The following is a 19,842-nucleotide window of genomic DNA, read 5'->3' as shown; positions in this document are numbered from 1 at the left end:
ATAAGTAGATAATTAAAAAGATTTTTCAAAAAATCAACCTCCATCTCTTGAAATTGAAAAAATTGTATGTTTTTTGTTCTTTTGCTCCATCTCCTTTCGGTTTAAATAATTAAACATTTTTTTTTTTTTTTAATTTATACATCATATATAGAGCTATCAAGGAATCTCTCATTTTTTTTAAATTATAGACCCTGAACCTAAAATGCTAAATTCGTTTTGAAAATTTTCTTTTTCTTATTTTAGTATTTATTGAAGGGGGTTATAGATTTAGAGATAACTTTATTTAAGCAAACATGTTAAGCATAACCCATATATAAATATTTTTATATTTATTATAATATTATAAATAATTATTAACATATTTACAATTATTACATGTAAAAATAGTAACATATAATAATATCATTTAATAAAAGCAGTGTAAGGTATTTATGGCTTGACTGGTGTAACTGGGAAAGTCAGGCAATACTTTGCCAGTTTTTAAGTTGTTACATATAAAGATAGAACTTTTTTTCAGGTTTGACATGTTTCATTGTAGTTTATTTCACACCGTGCTGTGTAATAATTTTTGCATATGGATTGATGGGGCATCGACTGTGTAGAGTTCAGCCTCCATTTGACACTAATATAGAAAATAGAAGTTCTCAGCAGGTTAGTTGATGAATTACAAAGTAAAATTACTTTGATTTTTTTTTAACAGTATGATACTTCAGATTTTCAGAGGATGAAGAAATGTTTCAGCATTGCTAAAAACTAACCATTGTTGATATTTTTTAAATATAATTTTTTTTTTACTATTAAATTATTTAACCAGATTTATAAATTTAAGAATGGAAGTAGAAATTTCTTCAAGGCATCTTAGCTGTATTTTTGGCATTTCCACATTTTTAATGTAGCACCCCTGGAATTGGAATATGAACCTCTGATAGCTTTAGCACTCAGTTCTGTAATGATATTTTCCCAAACCTCAGATAAGTAGGAACGTGTTAGCATTTTCAATGTTTCTCAATTGCAAAATAATAGATGCTACACAAAGCTTTTCTAATAATTTGGGTTCTGACCTCACAATTCAAAACACTAGCTTCTATTTCAATTTAAAAAAAATTAATTTCTGTGTCCCAGCATTATCCTTTCTGGACTAAGGCATAAGCTTTTCCCCCTTTTCTGGGTATATACCTGGTATACTGGCAACCAGCATACGAGTTCTGGCTTGTTAAATTAGGAAGAATAAAAGAACAGCAATTGATGCTTTAATATTTTCAAACAAAATCAAAATTAATATACTGAAAAATTATTTTATTACCTAAAAGCATTTAGTACTTAATTAGTGGAATTACTATAACTGTAATAAGCACAATGTAATAAAACAAAAGATAATAAGAAAAAGAAATGCAGTAACTGCTGCAGATCAAATAAATGTCATGTTAAACTACCGCAACTAATTAAATAATATGATTCATTATCAGAGTCCTCATAGTCATATTAATACGAGTGTAACACCACAGCTTTGTTCAGTTATAATATGAATAATTATTAAAATCACTTTATGTAATTTAATCTAGACTGAGAATTGAACCCAGTCAGATTTGAAGTTAGATCATCTACACCGTCTGAAAAATTGTAAAGTTGGGAAAAAATACAACTAACGCAAAAAAAATTCCTTAATTTCTTTAGATTTTTATAATTCCATAATATTATTTATTTTTAGTGTTTTACTCCAATTATATTTTTCTAGGCAATAGAGATTTGGTAGCATTTTTACAGCTAGGTAACTTTCTTTACATTTACATAGCAGAGAATACCAACAATTAATATCATGATCTTAAAAATTTATCTTTAATAAAACCCTCTTAAACTCCAAACATTATGAGTTCGGATTTATTTTGTTCACTGCATAATCAGAATTATATCAAAGTTGCTTATAGCAGTGATAATTACTGAGGGAGCGTCATATTTGTATAAAGGTACAGAGTGATTCAGTTGTTTGTTACATTTTTACTTAACTTTTATACATACCATGTTCAGCATAATAATATAACTGTACATTATATCCTAAAATGTACTTTTATTTATCAGATAATACATAAAATTGACATAGGCTACATAGAATTATAACAGACTCTTTACAAGAAGTACAGTATAGTTTATAATTTTTACAATTTAAATTTTGTACATCGCTTACTAATTCTCTCCTTCCCTTTTTTCTAATTTACCCTGTTGAAATACAACACGGTTTTAAAAGTAAGCATTTTGGTGAATAAGATTGTTTTCATATCTGCAGTTTTCAACAGGTGGTTTACCATGCTGACTGCCAGATCAGCTTATCTTGAGGTGTCTTATCTTAATCACCCATCATTTTAATCCCCTCATCTTTAAAATACCTGTGAAAGCATGACCAGTGTTATAACAACAAAAATAAAAGGAAGCATTAGTTTTTTTTTTTTATAGATAAGATATGATTTATCTGATACCCTCCTAATGATCAAAGAGTCCCTTTAACAGCCCTTACCCTTTTTATATAGTGGTGGTCGTATAATCCATGAGACCCAAATGGAAAACTAGTAAGTAATTTACAGACCACTATAGGTTTTCAGCATTGTTTGGAATGTTTTGATAATTATGATAAATGAAAGTATAACTAAAATCATTCTCATACCTAAAATCAGTAGATAAATAATATCAAAAAACCATAGAAAATAAAACAAAACAAGTTAAATTTATTACTTATTACTCATTTTTTTTTAATAATAGGTACCATTACATTTATAGTTTTAGCCTCCTTCATGTTGCTCTCAAAAACTGGGAAGGTTGGATACTGAGTAAATAGATAGTTATTGTCAGTTAAATGCTACAAAAATTAAAATTATTCATCTTACACCCATTAACAAGGAAATAAATTAAAGAGACTCTTTGACTACTCTGCACATTTCAAATAATGAAGTTTTTTTTTTTTTTTGTCTTCAGTCATTTGACTGGTTTGATGCAGCTCTCCAAGATTCCCTATCTAGTGCTAGTCGTTTCATTTCAATATACCCTCTACATCCTACATCCCCAACAATTTGTTTTACATAATGAAGTATAAATGCAAAAGAAATATCAACATACAATGTGTAAAGAAGCTAAACACAACTTCTTCTTACAAAGAGGTCAAAACAGTACTAATAATTAATTTAAATTGTTGCTTTTTAAAATTAGAGGAAATTTTAAATGAATAAAAATTGGCCATTTTGTAATTATTGCTAACTGTTTTAAATTACAGATGAGATTAGTCCGTGATAGAAGAAGAGTAGCAAGACTGTTAGTAGTACTAGCAATTCTCTTTGCCTTCTGTTGGCTACCATACAATATTTTACAGCTTGTGTTCGATTTAGATCTATCCTATGGAGCCGAGGTAAAGAAGAATCACAAAATCTGTTAAAATAAAACCTTTTTTTTTATTGGATAAAAATAATTATACTTATGTGTAGTTAGTTACTAAGTGAAGTGTCCAACTTTGGTTCCATTTTATTTTTAAGCTGTTCTTTTTTATTTATTTAGCCTTTGGAGTTCTACAAAACATTACGCACATTATAAAAAAAAGTCAAATCTTTAAATCATTGAAAGTTATTAAAAAAAACTTATTTTTACTGCCTTGTACATACAAGGAAGTATTGTAATCGCGAAAAATTTTGGTTTTCAGATTTCAATGGAAATATCCATTTTGACCATCCCTAAATACATTTTTACTAATGTTTCGGGATGACGTCTGTAGTATGTATGTATCTCACATAATTCAAAAATGATTAGCCGTAGAATGTTGAAATTTTGGATTTAGGACTGTTATAACATCTAGTTGTGATCCTCCCCTTTTGATTGAAATCAACTGGACCAAAAGTGTCCAAAAAAGGTCCAAAATCCAAAATACTTGAATTTTGGACTTTTTCTTAACTGCAATAATAAGCCCTTAATGTGTGCTTTTTAACAATATATCATAAGTGCTACTTATTTTCATTTGTTTCAGTGTAATAGCCTAATAAATTTTTAATTAATGAAATATTTTGATCTTAAAAGGGGAAGGCATATTGGTTTGAATTCGACTTCATTTCCTTCATTTTTTTAACTTTTTCTTAATTTAAATATATTGGTTTATTAATAATTATTAATATCTGATTATAAAAAAATTTTACAATAAATAATAATTCAATAATAACAAAAAAAAATATATGAAAAAAAAACAAATAAAAAATATACGTAATTTAATAGACATACCAGCAAATCATGTGGTATCGACATCAGATTTTTAAATTAATGAAAATAGTTTTCAAGAAGCCTTTCACAGCTATTTATCAGCGTTTACTTTCAGTTAATAGATTTAATCAAATTTTAATCATGCTTACAATAAATCAGATTAATGACTACCCAACAATACTTATAGACAACATAAAAAAATAAAAAACAAAATCAGAAACGCATCTAATAGTAATATGGTAATATTACAAAATGGTAATATTTTTAGGATAAAATGGTAACCATGTTGCTTTTAAAAACAATCAAAATCCCAGAGTAAACTAACTAAAATACTAAAAACCAAAACACAATAAAACAGGACTAATATCACTAAATACTCATTCAGACAGACTGAATATACACTCACACACAGATACAAGGAATACAGATTTGTACTACATACATTAACAGAATCAATTTTTTCAAATCATACACATGTAAAAAACATTAACTACAGTATGAAAATTTTACATATATCTGTAACAGAATCAAGTTTAAAAACATATTAAAGAACAATTATAACATTGATAGAATATATTATTATTCATAATGTGCTTAAGGGATTTCTTGGTCCTGGTATTGGTAAACTACCCCAATCAGACATCTCTCTGAACTTCAATTGTCCTCTTCCTCTAAATTCTCCTTTTGATATCCTTCTTCCTCGGGAGTCTGTTCAACTACCCAGATTCCATTTTTGATTTCATAATGGTACCTTGTAGTAACCAGCAGGGCACATCTTTTTGGAGCTTATTAGAGTGTCTCTGTGTGCATGTAAAATTGTCCCAGGACTCAGTTTCCTTCAGGGAGGGAGGAATGTTAAAAATGTAAGCAAGTAATTGAGGCACCTAACAGGTAAAGTCAGTCCTTCCATTACTGTTCCTAATCATCTATCCACTTCTCCATGCCGTCGCTCCGTCTACGGTCTGACCAGAGGGATAAGCCTTGCGGTTCATCGTCCTCTGGTCTCGTGGTCCCAGGTCTCTTGCCATGCGAGGAAAGTGCGAGTGCGTTCCTCGTTGGCAATGGTCACCCGGTCTTCGCCTGTCCGTCGCCTCCTGTAGATCACCTGGCGCTCCCTTGCTAAAGTAGCAATGGGTATGACGCCGGCGACCACAAGTACTGCAGGCTCGGAGACCGTGCGATACGCAGAAGCAACTCGCAAGACTGCGATGCGTTGCACCTGCGCGAGCCGCTTCCGGTTTCTTGTAGTTCTTAATGCTTGCGCCCACACTTCCGACTTGTATAACAGGATGGAATGCACAGTGGACATCAGCAATCGCCATCTGCTGGCCTTCGGCGCGACGACATTCGCCATAAGCCGGCTGAGAGCAGTTACGGCTCTCGCAGCCTTGTCGGCGGCTGTACGAAGCTGCTTAGCAAAGCTGAGTTTCCGGTCAATCATCATACCGAGGAAATTTGCGGCCGGCTTGGTCTCGACAACCTCTATCCCGACCCACAGGGAGAGAAGGGTGTCGATACGCTTAGTGAGAACTACGATCTCAATTTTGCTGAGGGCTAGAGACAATCCATGATCGTCCAGCCAGGCACCGACTCTGTGCTTGGCTCTACTGAGCCTCGGTTGGGCGCGCTCCACGTCGCGGTCTGTGACAAGTAGCGCAACGTCGTCAGCGTACCCAACCAAGGCAGATTCTTCAGGCATCTTGAGCCTCAGCAAGCCATCGTAGGCGGCGTTCCAAAGGTCGGGGCCTAGAATTGACCCTGCGCCGCCCCTGCGGTCTTCCACCTGGCGCTAAAAGACCCAGCCTTCAGACATGCATTATACATGTCTAATAGAAGAGGGGGGCTGCAGCGCCCCACTAGTTTGAGCACCTCGGCCGGTATACCGTCGGGACCAGGGGCTTTTTTGCCTTTCAGCACAGTAGGACTCCCTCTATTTCCTCCATCGAGAAGAGCGGGAAGTCGCCCAAGTCACCGAAGTCCCGCTCGGTACGGACAGAGTGGGCCGGGAACAACATCTTAATGACGTGTTCCGCTTTAGCGTCGTCTAGTGGAGCTGGTGACTGCGAGATCCCCAATCGCCGAGTTACTATCTTGTAACCCAGCCCCCAAGGGTCTGCATCCACGGTCTTCGTCAGTTTTCTCCAGCAGCGTGCCTTGCTCACCTTGATGGCTCGACGGAGCCGCTTCTTTGCCTTTTTATACTCGGCTGACCTGGCGTTCGCGTCTATGCGATTCCTCGCACGTTGCGCCACCCGTCTTAGTCGAAGACACTCTCGGCGCAACCCCGCAATCTCCGGTGTCCACCAGTACACGGGTCGCTTCTGGTGCCTCAGCTCCCCGTGGGGCATGGAAGCGTCGCATGCAGAAGCGATCAGCCGCATGGTCGTAGCAACTACGGCTTCAGCGCCAGCGTCCCCCCGTTGGTGAAGTTTTCAGGGGCTACTGCCCCTGAGGACATCTTTTTGTTGAATTTACTCTCGTCGATTCTGTTGACGTTATATCTTTTCACCAGCCGTGGGTGCCCCGGGCGCTCTCGTGTACCATCTAGGACTCTAAATGAGATATATTGGTGGTCGCTACCGGTATAATCCTCGAGAACTCTCCAGTCCTAAACGAGCGTGACCAGCTCTTCGGAGGCAATGGAAATATCAGGAATGGTTTCCAAATATCCTGGGCGGCGGAACGTCGTCGTGTTCCCTGTATTGAGATTCACGATTCCAGTACATGCCGCCATGTCCAGAATGTATTTCCCTCCGGAGTTGGTATGCGTCTACCCCAGTCTACCGCCCTGGAGTTGAAGTCCCCAGCAACCACCAACTCACCAGCGGTAGCGAGGATAACATCCTCCAGCGCGTCAACTTTCCGGCGAAAGTCCGCTATCGAATCATTTAGGGTGAGGTAACAGCTAAAAATCGTCACTTCACCGCAGCAGATCCAAACGAAACCCTCGCCTGCGCCGTGCCTCCGAATTTGGGTTCTGCTGCGATACGGGATCCAAATCGCGCCAGCCCCGAGTGAGTCTCGGAACCATTGGGAGTCGTCAAGTTCCCCGGTACTGCTCGCTGATCACCACCAAATCGGCCTCCCTGTCTCTGGCTAGCTGCAGCAGCAAGTCATCAGCTAGCCGGCTCCTGTTAAGGTAGGCCTGTATTATGTTCAATATTTTAATGGAGCCTTCTCTTCGCCTGCTCCAGGGCTGCCCAGAAGACCTGACACTCCCTTGTTCCAGGTGCGTGAGCCAGCTGCAAAGCGTTCACCCCTTTTTCTTGGCAGAGCATGAACCGAGGGGGGCGGAACACTCCTTAGCCTTGTGCTCCCCTGACCCGCACTTATGGCAGAGCTGGCTTCTGTCAGGCCCCTTACAACTACGAGCCAGATGCCCATACCCATGGCACCTGAAACATTGTGGGACCTGTGCCCTGGGTCTGATTTGACAGTACAACCAGCCAATCCTTATCTTGGATTGGCTGAGAAGTCTGGAAGCAGCCTTCTCTCCAATCTCTATTAATGCTGCTTTCTGCCCCCTAGCATTAGCACTGGTAATACTAACTCGGCAGTCTCCTATATCTCCGAGATCTCTTCTCAGTGCTGCTTCCACATCCTCCTTCTCTGTGATGCAGTCTAGATCTCGGAATAATAATAATAACAATAACAATAAAACATGTAAAACTTTAATTCAATTTTTATTACATAAAAATTATCAAAATACTAATTCCAAGATTTTTTTATAGCAATAAGTAACAACAGTAATTGGTTAGATATGTTAATAATTAAAAATAAGTTATAATAATGCCATAAATATACAATATTTTTTAACATTTTCTTAAGAAATTAATTAAAAAACTTCTTAAGTGATTACAAACTAGTAACAGCTCACTTTCAAGTTGCATAGTAATTTTGCTTCTAGAAGACTTAATTACTACTAATTATGTAGCTCCTTTCTCAGTAGGTAGTGGTACTGTTGCTAATGGTAGCAGTCCCTATTGCTAACAGCAGCCCCACTAATGGTAGTGGTCTAGATGGTACCTATCTAGAAGTGTTTAAAATTCTTAACCACTTAAAAAAACATATTCTAATGGGAATGTTTTAAATTGTTCTATATTAATTATAGGGAACTCTATACTAATTAATTCAATTGAAAACCAGTGGGAAATTTTCCAAAAAAGCAATAGCAACAAGTGATAAAATTAAAAATTTTAAAAACCCACAAAGCTGTTTTGAAGAAACATATCTACTGCAGTGCCCCCTGGCAGCCTCTAACCATAAAACACACCTAAGAACCTGCTCTGAAGTGATATCTATGTTATGTAATGCAAAAACCGCATGAAAATCAGCCCAGCCGTTTTAGAGAAACACATCTACTGCAGCGCCCCATGGTGGCTTATAACTGTAAAACATGTCTAAGAACCTGCTCTAAAGTGACACTTATGTAATGAAAAAATCTGCTAGTTTTTGAGGAAAATGGTAACCGACACACACACACAAAACATAATATCTTACCCCAAATACATATACCATCGCCATTCCGTCATGGGTAAAAGTAAACTGCTCTACAAAAGCTAACAAAATTGTTACATGTTTTGGTGACAATTTCTCTTTATTATATACTGATGAACTGTTCCATAACAGTAAACTAAACAAGATTTTAACAAATATTTACTTCTAGTTATTTATAAACTTCATATATATAATATTATACTAATTAGAATTGCATTTGTTATAACTGCACACAGGTTAATTTAATTACTACTATAAATTCAAGGAACTTTGCATCCAGAAAATCTTTTTGGAGCTATTATTCAATACCCTTGAATAAATTTATTTATTCAAAACTACAAATGAGAATTATCTCATTTGTTATATACAAATTTTCAGTAAAAGTAATTTTCAGTAAAATTTTAGCATTTAATTAGTTGTTCAAAATGTTCTTCAGTAGTGTTACTAACAACAAATAGTTTGAGACTTTTTCAAAAACTTTTGATATCTCCATTTTTACTTCTGTATTATTTATTACAACTTTACTACATAGTGGTTTCTGAATTTTATTTCTAAAATGTTGAGCTATTTTTTCTGATATTTTAGTAAACTTCTTCAATTTCAAAGGTGTTGTTTTATAATTAATATAATTCTCATATTTTTCCTTTACTAACTGGTTTTTTTATTAATTTCAGGCTAAAATGATGAGAGTTTTTCCATTCACTCTTCTCCTTGGACATGTAAATTCAGCAATTAATCCATTGCTTTACTGTTTTATGACGAAAAACTTTCGAAAAACAATTTACAACTTGCTTTGCTCATCTCACATGATGAAAGGTCACTGCAAGGTAGCCTACACTCAAAAATTATAATAAACTAATATCTAATTGCACTTCTAATATTCTAATCAATTGTGAAATTTATTTTTCCATACAGCAGTATGATTTTATGAATGTTAATGTTACTTTTTACAAAAAAAATCTGCTAACATGAAGTATAAAATCTAAAAATCAGAATAAATGCTTTAAAATATTTGTGTAAATACATATGTTAACATTAATTGGTAGTGAGACATTAACAAAGAAAAATAGAAAGAAAAAAATACAGGCTTTCAATAAATGATATTTGAAGACAATATTTAAAATCACATTATTGATAAGATTCAAAATGAAGAGTTAATAAGTCATATGAGAGAGGAAAGAAATTTATAGCTGAATCTCATAAGATTTTATCATAACTACTTGATTGGTTGGTGAGTCACATAACAAGACATCCTGGTTTAGTTAGTTTTATAATAGAAGGATGAATGAAAGGAATAAAATGAAGAACAAGATAAACATTGAAATATACAAGATAGATGGACTTGGTTATTTTATCTATACATATGTGATGTTAAAAGTCAACAAAGAACAAAGTCTAATGAAAAATAGCATTAAACCAGTCGGCGACTGTCAAAAAAAATAAACACTACTATGCTTAAAACCATGATTTGCATTGATCTTGAAAAGATGGTAAACTATCATCTTTGAAATGCTTCTTCTTTTCACGTTTGAGAGGCATAAAAGACAACCATCCATCCACCCACCACATTTTTTTTGCTGTCTTTTTTCTTGCACAAGAAGCATGGGAATTGTGCTGATCATGTAAGGCTGGTGCAGCAGTGTGAGTAAAAGTGTTATTTCTTAGGTAAAAATTGGTGAATAATCTGCTCTGAATTTGTCTTAACAGCTCTCTTTCAACATAAAGTTGCAAAAAGACAAACTAGTGGCTGAGATAACTTCTACCTTCCTACATGAAAGACATCTATAATCAGATCATTTAAAATCAAGGTTATCTGAAATGAAAAATATTTGTCTTCAACATAGATTAATTTAATGTGTGATAGTTGCTATGAATCCTAAAACTTATTTAACTTAAAAAGTGAATATTTGTAATAAAATATCTGCTAGTATTAAAAATGTTACACTTACACTAATTTACAATTTACTTCTGCAGTTGTATCACTAAACGTAATTATATTTGAACTATTTAAGTTTTCTTTAAAAAGTGTTTCCAGCAAAGAAAAATATAACTAGAACATGCATCATTTATGAATTTAAAAAAAAAAATAAATTTACTCACTTTCAAAATGTAAGAAATCATGCTTTCAGAAAAATTTGCTGAAGCTATTCTCCATTTTTTTTTGTCAGTGCAGAGGGCTTGTTAGGAGTAACACCCAGATGTAAGTAATTGGGAGACTTTTAATATGTGATTCATATTTATGTATATTTTATTTCTGCTGTATGTATTTGTTTAATATGCTGTTTTTGTCAAACTTAGTGAGCAAAAATCTCATATTATTGAATTGAGCTAAAATTGTAATTTTCAAATTTTATGTATAAAATTTGCATGTGTTGACTAACTTTGTATATGTATCCTGTAGTCATGTAGTTTAGGTTGTATACTAGGACTTATATAGCACTGGGACAACATAAAAAAAAACACAGATTGTAACTTTTATGGAAAGAACCACCTCAGAACTCTTTCTTTTAGTGGATGGGTTTTTACAAACAGATTGATAACATTTTCACTGCCTCAATTTAATACACGAGAGATTATCAAGTATAAGGAACAGTGTCCATCAATTGAATCCTCCACAGAACAATACATTATGGAGTTATAAAATAAAAAGCTAAAAGAAAATTAAGCATCTAAACCAGCGTTTCTCAACCTTTCAGTATTTGCAACCTAATTTTCAATCATAATTTTCATCATGCCCCCTTATGCAATAACAATGTATGCAATAATAATGTATTTTGAATATTTTGACAATAAATAATTGAGAATAAGTAAATTTATTGATAATTTGCAACACTGAACCACTGCATTAACAAAACCAGAATCAATGCCTTTCTATTGTTCTTTGACTTACGTCCACCATATCGGACATTCTCACGACTTCACAAGAAGTTCTGATTTGTCTCAAACATTCTGGAATATCTGCACAACCGTGTATAAAATGTTTGCAACTGTCTGTGGAAACATGTATAAATGCTGCACCGTGTTCAGTTTCAGCCAGTCTCAGTCGAGTCGATCCTTATATTGCTATCGAATCTATCATGAATAGTGAATGTAATTCACCATTCATGAATTAATAATGATATGAATGGATAATGTAATTCACCATTATGTTGTAATTTGGGTGTTAATTACAGTTTATGGAATTAAATATTCACAGCAGTAGATTTATGCAGAATCATGGATAAATTTTTAAGTGTGCGTAACCAATAGTGAAACATCAAGAAGTGCACAGACGAGCATGGTTCTGAAACTAAAATCAAGAAAATATTCTCAAGAATAATTAAATTTTAGGTTACCAGTACTTAAGTAAATGAAGAAGAAAGGCCCCTGTGTGTCATTTACTCAAAAATATTGGCAGCAAAAGCATGAAATCTAATAAACTTAAATGACATATGGAAACACTTCATAATGAGTAAGTTAACAAACCCTGAGAATTCTTAGAATTAAAATCATATGTAAAGCAAACATCATTTTTAAAAAAAACTTTGTCTGTGAGTGAAAAAGCTTTACTAGCTGCTTACAAAGTTTCATATAAAACAGCCAGATGTAAAAAACCTCACATCAATGGTGAAGAGCTTATTTTGCCAGCTGTAATTGAGATTGTAGAATCTATGTTTGGAGATAATTTTGCCAAAAAATTGCAGTCCACAGCTCTATCAAATTATGTTGTGACCCATCAAACTGATGATTTATCTGAATATGTACAGCATCAGCTTTTTGGGAAGTTGTGTGCAATTGTTTTCAATTCAGCTTGATGAGGCAACAGATAGCATTAAAAATGCTCATTTCATTGCAATGCCTATGTTCGATTTTGTGATGGTATGTCAGCAGTAGAACTACTTTTCTGTAAACCAATAGAACTCAAAGCAACAGAACTCACATTGTTTGCTATCTTAAATGATTTTATAAATGAGGCAAACATAGAGTGGAAAAATTGCATCAGAATTTACACCAATGGTGCTCATTCATTGTCTGGAAGATTCCAAAGTATACAAGAACTTGTGAAACAAAAATCTCCCCACAGTGTGTCTGGACAAATTGCAATCCGCAGAGAAGCTCTGTCCTTCAGAGAAATGAGTTCTGATCTGAATATTATTTTAACAATGTTTGTAACCATAGTAAATTATGTAAAAATGAGACCTGTAAAATCAATCTTTTCTGCACTTTGTATAGGTATGAGTGCAGTACAAGATGGTTATCACGAGGGGAAATTTTTGCAACATGTTTATGAATTAAGAGATGAAATTGCCATTCTTCTAGAAGAGGAAAACCGACCATTGGAAGCTGAGACATTTCGAGATGGTTTATTTGTGATGGAATTGAGCTACTTGGTTGACATATTCAAGAAATTAAATACCTTGAATCTTCAGCTCCAAGGAGCAAATACACATATGTTGAATACAAGTGATAAAGTCAATGCTTTTTGTAGAAACTGAAATTGTGCAGCAGAAATTTAAATCAAAACATAGAAATGTTTGCAAATGCAGATGAATGTGTTAACAAGGCTGAAGTACAACATGTAAAAGTTGTTTTTGTAACCTTTGAAAATCATTTAGCCATGCTGGCAAAGAATTTTAAAAAGTATTTTCTTGCTGACAACAACTTGGTAACCAGTTACAAGTGGGTCAGGGATCTATTTCAAAATACTCCTGAAGGGCTTTCAACTGCTGAAAAAGAAAGCTTCATAAACTGCATAGCAAGTGGTCACTCTTTAAATTTTCTGCAAGGGTGGATGATGAGTTTTCTGCACTAAAAACAAGAGCATTTCATATGATATTACCATTTCCAACATCCTACCTTTGTGAAACTGGATTTTTTGAGGTGGCTGCTTTAAGACAAAATATAGATCTCAGCTAAATATAGAAAAAGAACTAGTGTCTATTTCTAATATTAAACATTTCTTCAAAAAACTTTGCTCTGCAAGACAGATCCAAGGGTGTCACTAATAATTATTAAACTTATTTTAATTTAGTATTGATAAGTTAATTATTAATACATTGTGCAGCACTGATACAATCCTATTTGTAAGTATATTATATCAGTGTAAATGTGTGTTTTATTATTTATTATGTCAGAATGTATTTTGTTTTGCTTTCCTTTCAGTAAATTAATAAGTTTTTAATAATATTTTCTTTTTGATATGCTCAAACTCCCATTTAGTGTTATCATACCCCCTCTAAGGAAGTACGCTTCACAGGTTGAGAACTGATATAAAGTGTATGTCAAGTTGTTTTAAAACTGAAAGTACTTTTTGATAAAAAAAATCATCAGTCAATGAGTTTGCTAATTTTTTCCCCAAATAAAAACAATTTGTCACCTAACTACTGTTAAGTATGAAAGATGATGGATTTTGTCAAGAAAGATTTCAAGGCTGATAGAGACAAAAATGTCCCTTGTACAGTATGTAACAAACCTTTATATGCATAATGAAAATCAAGTAAAAAATGTTTTCAAATCTCTCTAGGGTAAAAAATATTCAGAAAAATAAATTACTATTTTAGATGAACACCATTTATTTCTGTTATGTAGATTGTAACAATATATCTTTACAAAATATCAAAATACATGTCAGGTAGTAATCATGACAAAATTTATCAATTATTGATAGAAAACAAAAACTGCAAAAAAATACATGAAAATAGTTTGTCTTTTGTAATTTTTTATCTTTCTACTAATTATTTCTTCTCTAGCAGCTCATTATACTCATATCATAATTGCAAACAATAAAAAAATATGAAGGAATAATATATGCAGCTTTTACAGTTTTCTCTTTATTTTTATAAAAATATACTAATTTAACCATATCATTTCAACTGAAAATGAAATGAAGAAATCACAAATTATTTATCCAGATAAGTGAAAAACTAAGCAAGTTTTGCTAAATTATCATCATGTGAACATCACCTACTATGAATTTTAAAATGTCTTGATATTAAATTAGAATGTATTTAATAAACATCTTAAATTTTTAAGTAACTTTTTTATGTGCATCAATAAGGATGCAACAATAATTGATTCATAATCAATTTTAAAATAAAGTTCTTAAAGCTATTTTTGGGGTCTCAGGAATGTTCATATGCTGACCAATTAAATAATGATACTGAATTTCTGAATAATCATTATACATCAGAAAATTTCCTTACATATTACTGTGTTAAACACAAAATAAATGTGCGTTTACTGAATATGAATATTACAATATCATGAACGTAATAACATCTTCATAATAAACATAATCATTGTAAATTATGAATACAAATCATTCAGAACAATCTTAATAAAAAAAAAAAAATGTATGAAAGTATTTGTTATCTTAAAAAATTCTCTTAATTACATTTAGAATGAAAATAGTTATTTTTAAAAAAAGTAATTTTATGTTATAAAATAAAATAATGTTTATTGTGATGTGAACACTACTAACTTAACAGTTTACATTATTTTCAGATGGTGATGTAAAAAAAAATAATGATAACATTCTGCATGCTCATAATTAATCTTTAATGGTGTCTATCTTGTTAAATAGATTAAACATTTATTAATATCTTATTTAGATCTGACTTATTACTTGTTTATTTAAGTCTTGACATGTTTTGGAAACAAATTCTCATCATTAAGTAGTATTATAATTGTCCATTATTGTACTTTGTGAGTGATTATGAATATTACTCATGTATATGTGTAATAATTATGTTATGAGTTAATTTTGGTTATTTTTGTTTAATTAATGACACTACCTCAAGAATGTTTACATAATCCTGGACAAAGCCTTTCTTAAAGGTTTGGAGAATACTGGGAGGGGGTACATCCATCCCTTACTCAAATTAAAATCAAAATCGCTCACACCTTACCAGTTTTTAGCTTCATTTATTTAAGAAGCCTAATTAATTGTTCGGAAGTCACTGGTAAGTAAATTGCAAAGACCACTGTTTGTAATATTTCATAATTCAGTGTAATTGTAACTCCACAAACTTTTCATCTTCATCTTCATGGTGTGAGGAAAAATTCCTCACACCATGAAGATAATGAAAACAAAGATTTTTCAGATATCCAAGAAACTTCTTAAGGAGGCAAAGTAGAATATAAGTTGGGACATTTGCTTCTATTGGAAATGTAAGAAATACAATTTCTTACTTAGATAATGTAGTATAATGTAGAAATACAATTTCTTACCTTAGATAGAATAAAATTTCTATCCTGCTGTTGATTTGAAAACATATGAAAATGTTTAAAAAAACTATACATATCTTAATTTACATCAGACTTGCATGTTTTTCTGTTTAATGATTTATTTAACAACTGTACCGCTCCTTAATTGTAGATAATGTTGATGAAGTTGAAATGGAATAGGGAGATAAAATAAAAATAAATAGATTTGCAGAAAATATTCTTAAAATACATATTGTTTGCCGACACATTATTCACAGTTTCTTATAGAATGCTGGTTCAATATTTGCATCAGATCTATTTATGTTTATTCTCTAACTGTAACTGCAAATATCAATATTATTGAAATAGAAAAAGCTTGTATAATATTGTTATCTATAATTACAGTCAGAACAAAATCAGAAGCAGACCAATATAAAACATTTGATCGGAAATTTTAAAAGAATCCACAAAAAATTCATTCACCAACTAGTTCATATTAAAATGTTTTTCTTTTCTTTAATTTTTTTTTTTTTTACAGTTTTTTCCCCATTAATTTATCTTAAAAGTTGCACACAAAGTACAATAATGGACAATTATAGTACTACTTGAAAAGTAGTACTTAAATATTCAAAAAAGTATTTGTTTATGAACAGAATATTATTCTGCAACAAGCATTAACATATTTTTATCAGAGTCAAACAAGTTTTAGCAAACCTACACTGAACTTAAAACCTTCCCTAAATTTTTATGAGCTATGAGATAAAAATAAAATATTTAATTAGTTAGGACTATAGTTTTAAAAAAAAAAAAATAGTAGTAATGTAAGCAAATTTTCTTTCCCTAATGAGATCTTTTCCTTGACAATTCTGCAATCATGCCCACTGAAGAAGAAAAATTCCACTCATTCCTCTGCAGCTTTGCCACTCACTCAATATAAATATTATGGTAAATGATGAAGTAATGTAAGCTAGAACAATTGATAGTACTCATAAATAACTGATAGTTTCTCTGGTAAAATTTACAAGTATTCACTACATAAGAGTTTCTATTTGTTTTAGAACCGCAGTGTTACCTCATCTAGTAGTTACGCCTCTTACCACAGTCCACACAGACGATGTTTTGTTATGTCATCTGCTCCAAGATCAACAGGAGGTGCAACAAGAGTTCAAAATACATTTTTATGAATAATTTAATAGTTTCTTTTATACATTATTTTTAATTTCAACTTTTGCTTTACACTACTTTCAAATTTTTACTATTTATGAATTATTAAAAAAACAATCATTGTTAAATCTAGGTTAAAGTATTTCATCAAAAAACCTATTCAAAAGATTTAATAAGCTAAGTGTAATATTACATAAATAAGATTTATAGTTTCTAATTATAACTTTATGTTGTGTGGTAGATGAAATGTTGATGTAATCTACGACATAATCTATGTATATTTCTGTATAATACAAGTATTGTTTTTTACAATAAATCATAAAATGCTTCTGTGCATTGTTTAGATAGTAGTGCAGATACATAAACACTTTTAACATCCATTTTTTTCTAGTCTGGTTATAATTGAACACCATTACAGTGATCCCATTACTATTTAATCAAACCTAATATTACAAAAAAATTCTCAAAGTCTATGGATATGTACATAAGTTTTTATTTGGAAGGCTGCAAATCACAAGCTACAAAAATTATGTTTAGTTGGCATACTTTACAAACTAGTTCAAAAGATTGACTACTGGATGAATTGTTACTAGAGAAATAATCATTCCTGAGAAACAAAGACTGAAGTCAAATAAGAATTTACAGATGCAGGTTCTACAGACAATGTACTATAACACTGCATTATCTAGCTATTATAGAAGAGGAAAGGCTCCTGCAGCAGCATACATCTCTCTATTAGAAAAACCAGATAATATAACAAATCAAATTCTGTTTATGTCTTTAAGTAACATAGAAGGAACTGTTACAACAATCAAGTGTATATAAAATATTTATTCACAGAACAGAAAGCTGGAAGAAAACCATAGACCACATATACAGATATAGATATAGATAAAAATACTATACTTTCAGTTTAAAGAAACATACACGCGCACGCGCGCTCACAGACACACACACACACACACACACAAAGTTTTCATGAAAAAGTCTAAAATTTAGTATAATGTTATCGTAATATATTTTTGTATAAAATTAAAAATAATTTTTTAACCAACTTTCTGACCAGCTTCCGCAATAAAGCACAGATAAGAAGATAAAGGTTTCAAAACTATTCTATTACAAATGTATGCGTCAACTTGTTTACATAAATGGACATCTTATTCAAAATTAAATAGTTTTTCTAGGGAATAATTTATTTGGGTGCATCAATCAAAACATATGCATTTAAAATAATTATTTTATTTAAAGTTGGAAATAAATTATATTTGAAAAATACATATATTAAAGTTATGAATGTTAAAATAATTGTTTTCAGCAAAAATAATCCTATTTCATAATAACAGGAAACAATGCTGAGCCCAACAATATACTTTATAAAAACAAACGTGGATCATAAATTAAGATAATTTTATTCCAGCAAATAATTGTTTTCTTTAATGTTCATTACCCTTGAGTTGAATGGCTTTATCAGCTAGTTTGTTTGCATGCTGTCTTAAGAAGTATATTTTATATTGTTTGGTACATAAAATAATATTAGTTTTCTTCTGATATAGTTGTGCTTTGCACTTATTCGCTAGAAACACCATGAGTGTATAATTATTCACATTTAATTTTTCAACCTATTCTATTTCCACTTTTATTATTTCTAGACACTTCAAATTAAACCTTTTCTACATCTAACAACATTAATTAATTAGAATAAAAATCATAGACATAAATCTTATCTATTTAAATTTTTAAATAAAATACTATATTGATATGCAAATTCAAAGGTTGTCTCGATAAGACATTTAATACAAATATTTCTGTAATCAGTGGGTATGAAAGTGTTTATTTATTTATGCATCCTTCCAAATGGTTATCAATTTTTTATTAAATTCAAAGGCTGTTTTTGCTACTTTGTTATTCAACCTTAGATTCATATAATGGCCTGTCAACCACTCTTGACAGGAAACAGCAAATCATCTTGATCTGGTTACTTGTTTCAACACTCCCTTCACTATCTTACAAAGCTTTCCTTGACATTAGCCACTTATCTCCATCCTTAGTAACGGAACTAACGATTTCATAGAAATAGTAAATTTAATAAGTTATTTTAAACAGCTAAAAATTTTTATGATTGTTCATAGAAAATGTTTTCAAACATTCCAGTACTTTCTCGCGGTTGCCAGTTGGCTCTTGTAGCTAATCTAAGCATGCACGGCAAAAAATTAACTCATTTGCCCTGTCGTGACGATTAGCTCCACAGTTCTGAATCCTATCTGAATCTGTTGCCCTGCTTGGCTGTTTCATTGAGTTGTGTTCAGCGATCAATCGAGGAAATGGAACAAGTTACCAGAGTGAAATTTTTTTGTTTCTACCGGTAGTGATTGAATAGAAGAAGGTGCTTGCCACAATAATAAGGATAACATAAAGCTCCCCAAACTCATTATCTAGTAAGTGAAAATTTCCCTGGTCACTGTAATCTTGGTCCAGGTTAACCGCTAGACAATGGTGATCTAGTAGACAGATAATCAGTTCTCTCAGGAGTATGATATTGTCTACGAGTCAACAACAACCAATATCGTATTCGTGAGTCAAGTGGATAGACTTTCAGCATTTTTGGTGAGGATTTCAATTTTAGTGGGAACTGGAATATCATCATGAGTGTAGCGCCCATGATGATATTCAGTTTAAATTGATATGCTACTGTTTTTTCAGTGCTTGCATGTTTTATACAATTACATCATAGTTTACATGTATAATTCCACTTTTCTGTTGAATCAATTA

General features: G+C 32.2%; 1 protein-coding gene across 1 annotated transcript in view; it reads left to right on the top strand.

Moving 5' to 3' along the window:
* Positions 1-17,136, top strand: part of LOC142318168 (orexin receptor type 2-like) — a 75,712-nt gene extending 58,576 nt beyond the window's left edge. The window contains exons 5-8 of the mRNA XM_075354711.1: positions 518-651; positions 3,260-3,391; positions 9,399-9,551; positions 16,968-17,136. Of these exons, the coding sequence (XP_075210826.1) occupies positions 518-651; positions 3,260-3,391; positions 9,399-9,551; positions 16,968-17,093 (545 nt within the window). The 3' untranslated portion in view covers positions 17,094-17,136. The remainder of the gene's footprint in view (positions 1-517; positions 652-3,259; positions 3,392-9,398; positions 9,552-16,967) is intronic.
* The last annotated feature ends 2,706 nt before the right edge of the window (positions 17,137-19,842 follow it).

The sequence above is a fragment of the Lycorma delicatula genome, chromosome 1 (assembly GCF_047948215.1).
Source record: "Lycorma delicatula isolate Av1 chromosome 1, ASM4794821v1, whole genome shotgun sequence".
Taxonomy (NCBI): Eukaryota; Metazoa; Arthropoda; class Insecta; order Hemiptera; family Fulgoridae; genus Lycorma; species Lycorma delicatula.
The sequence above is the reverse complement of the archived record's forward strand: the minus strand, read 5'-3'. Positions and strand labels throughout refer to the sequence as shown.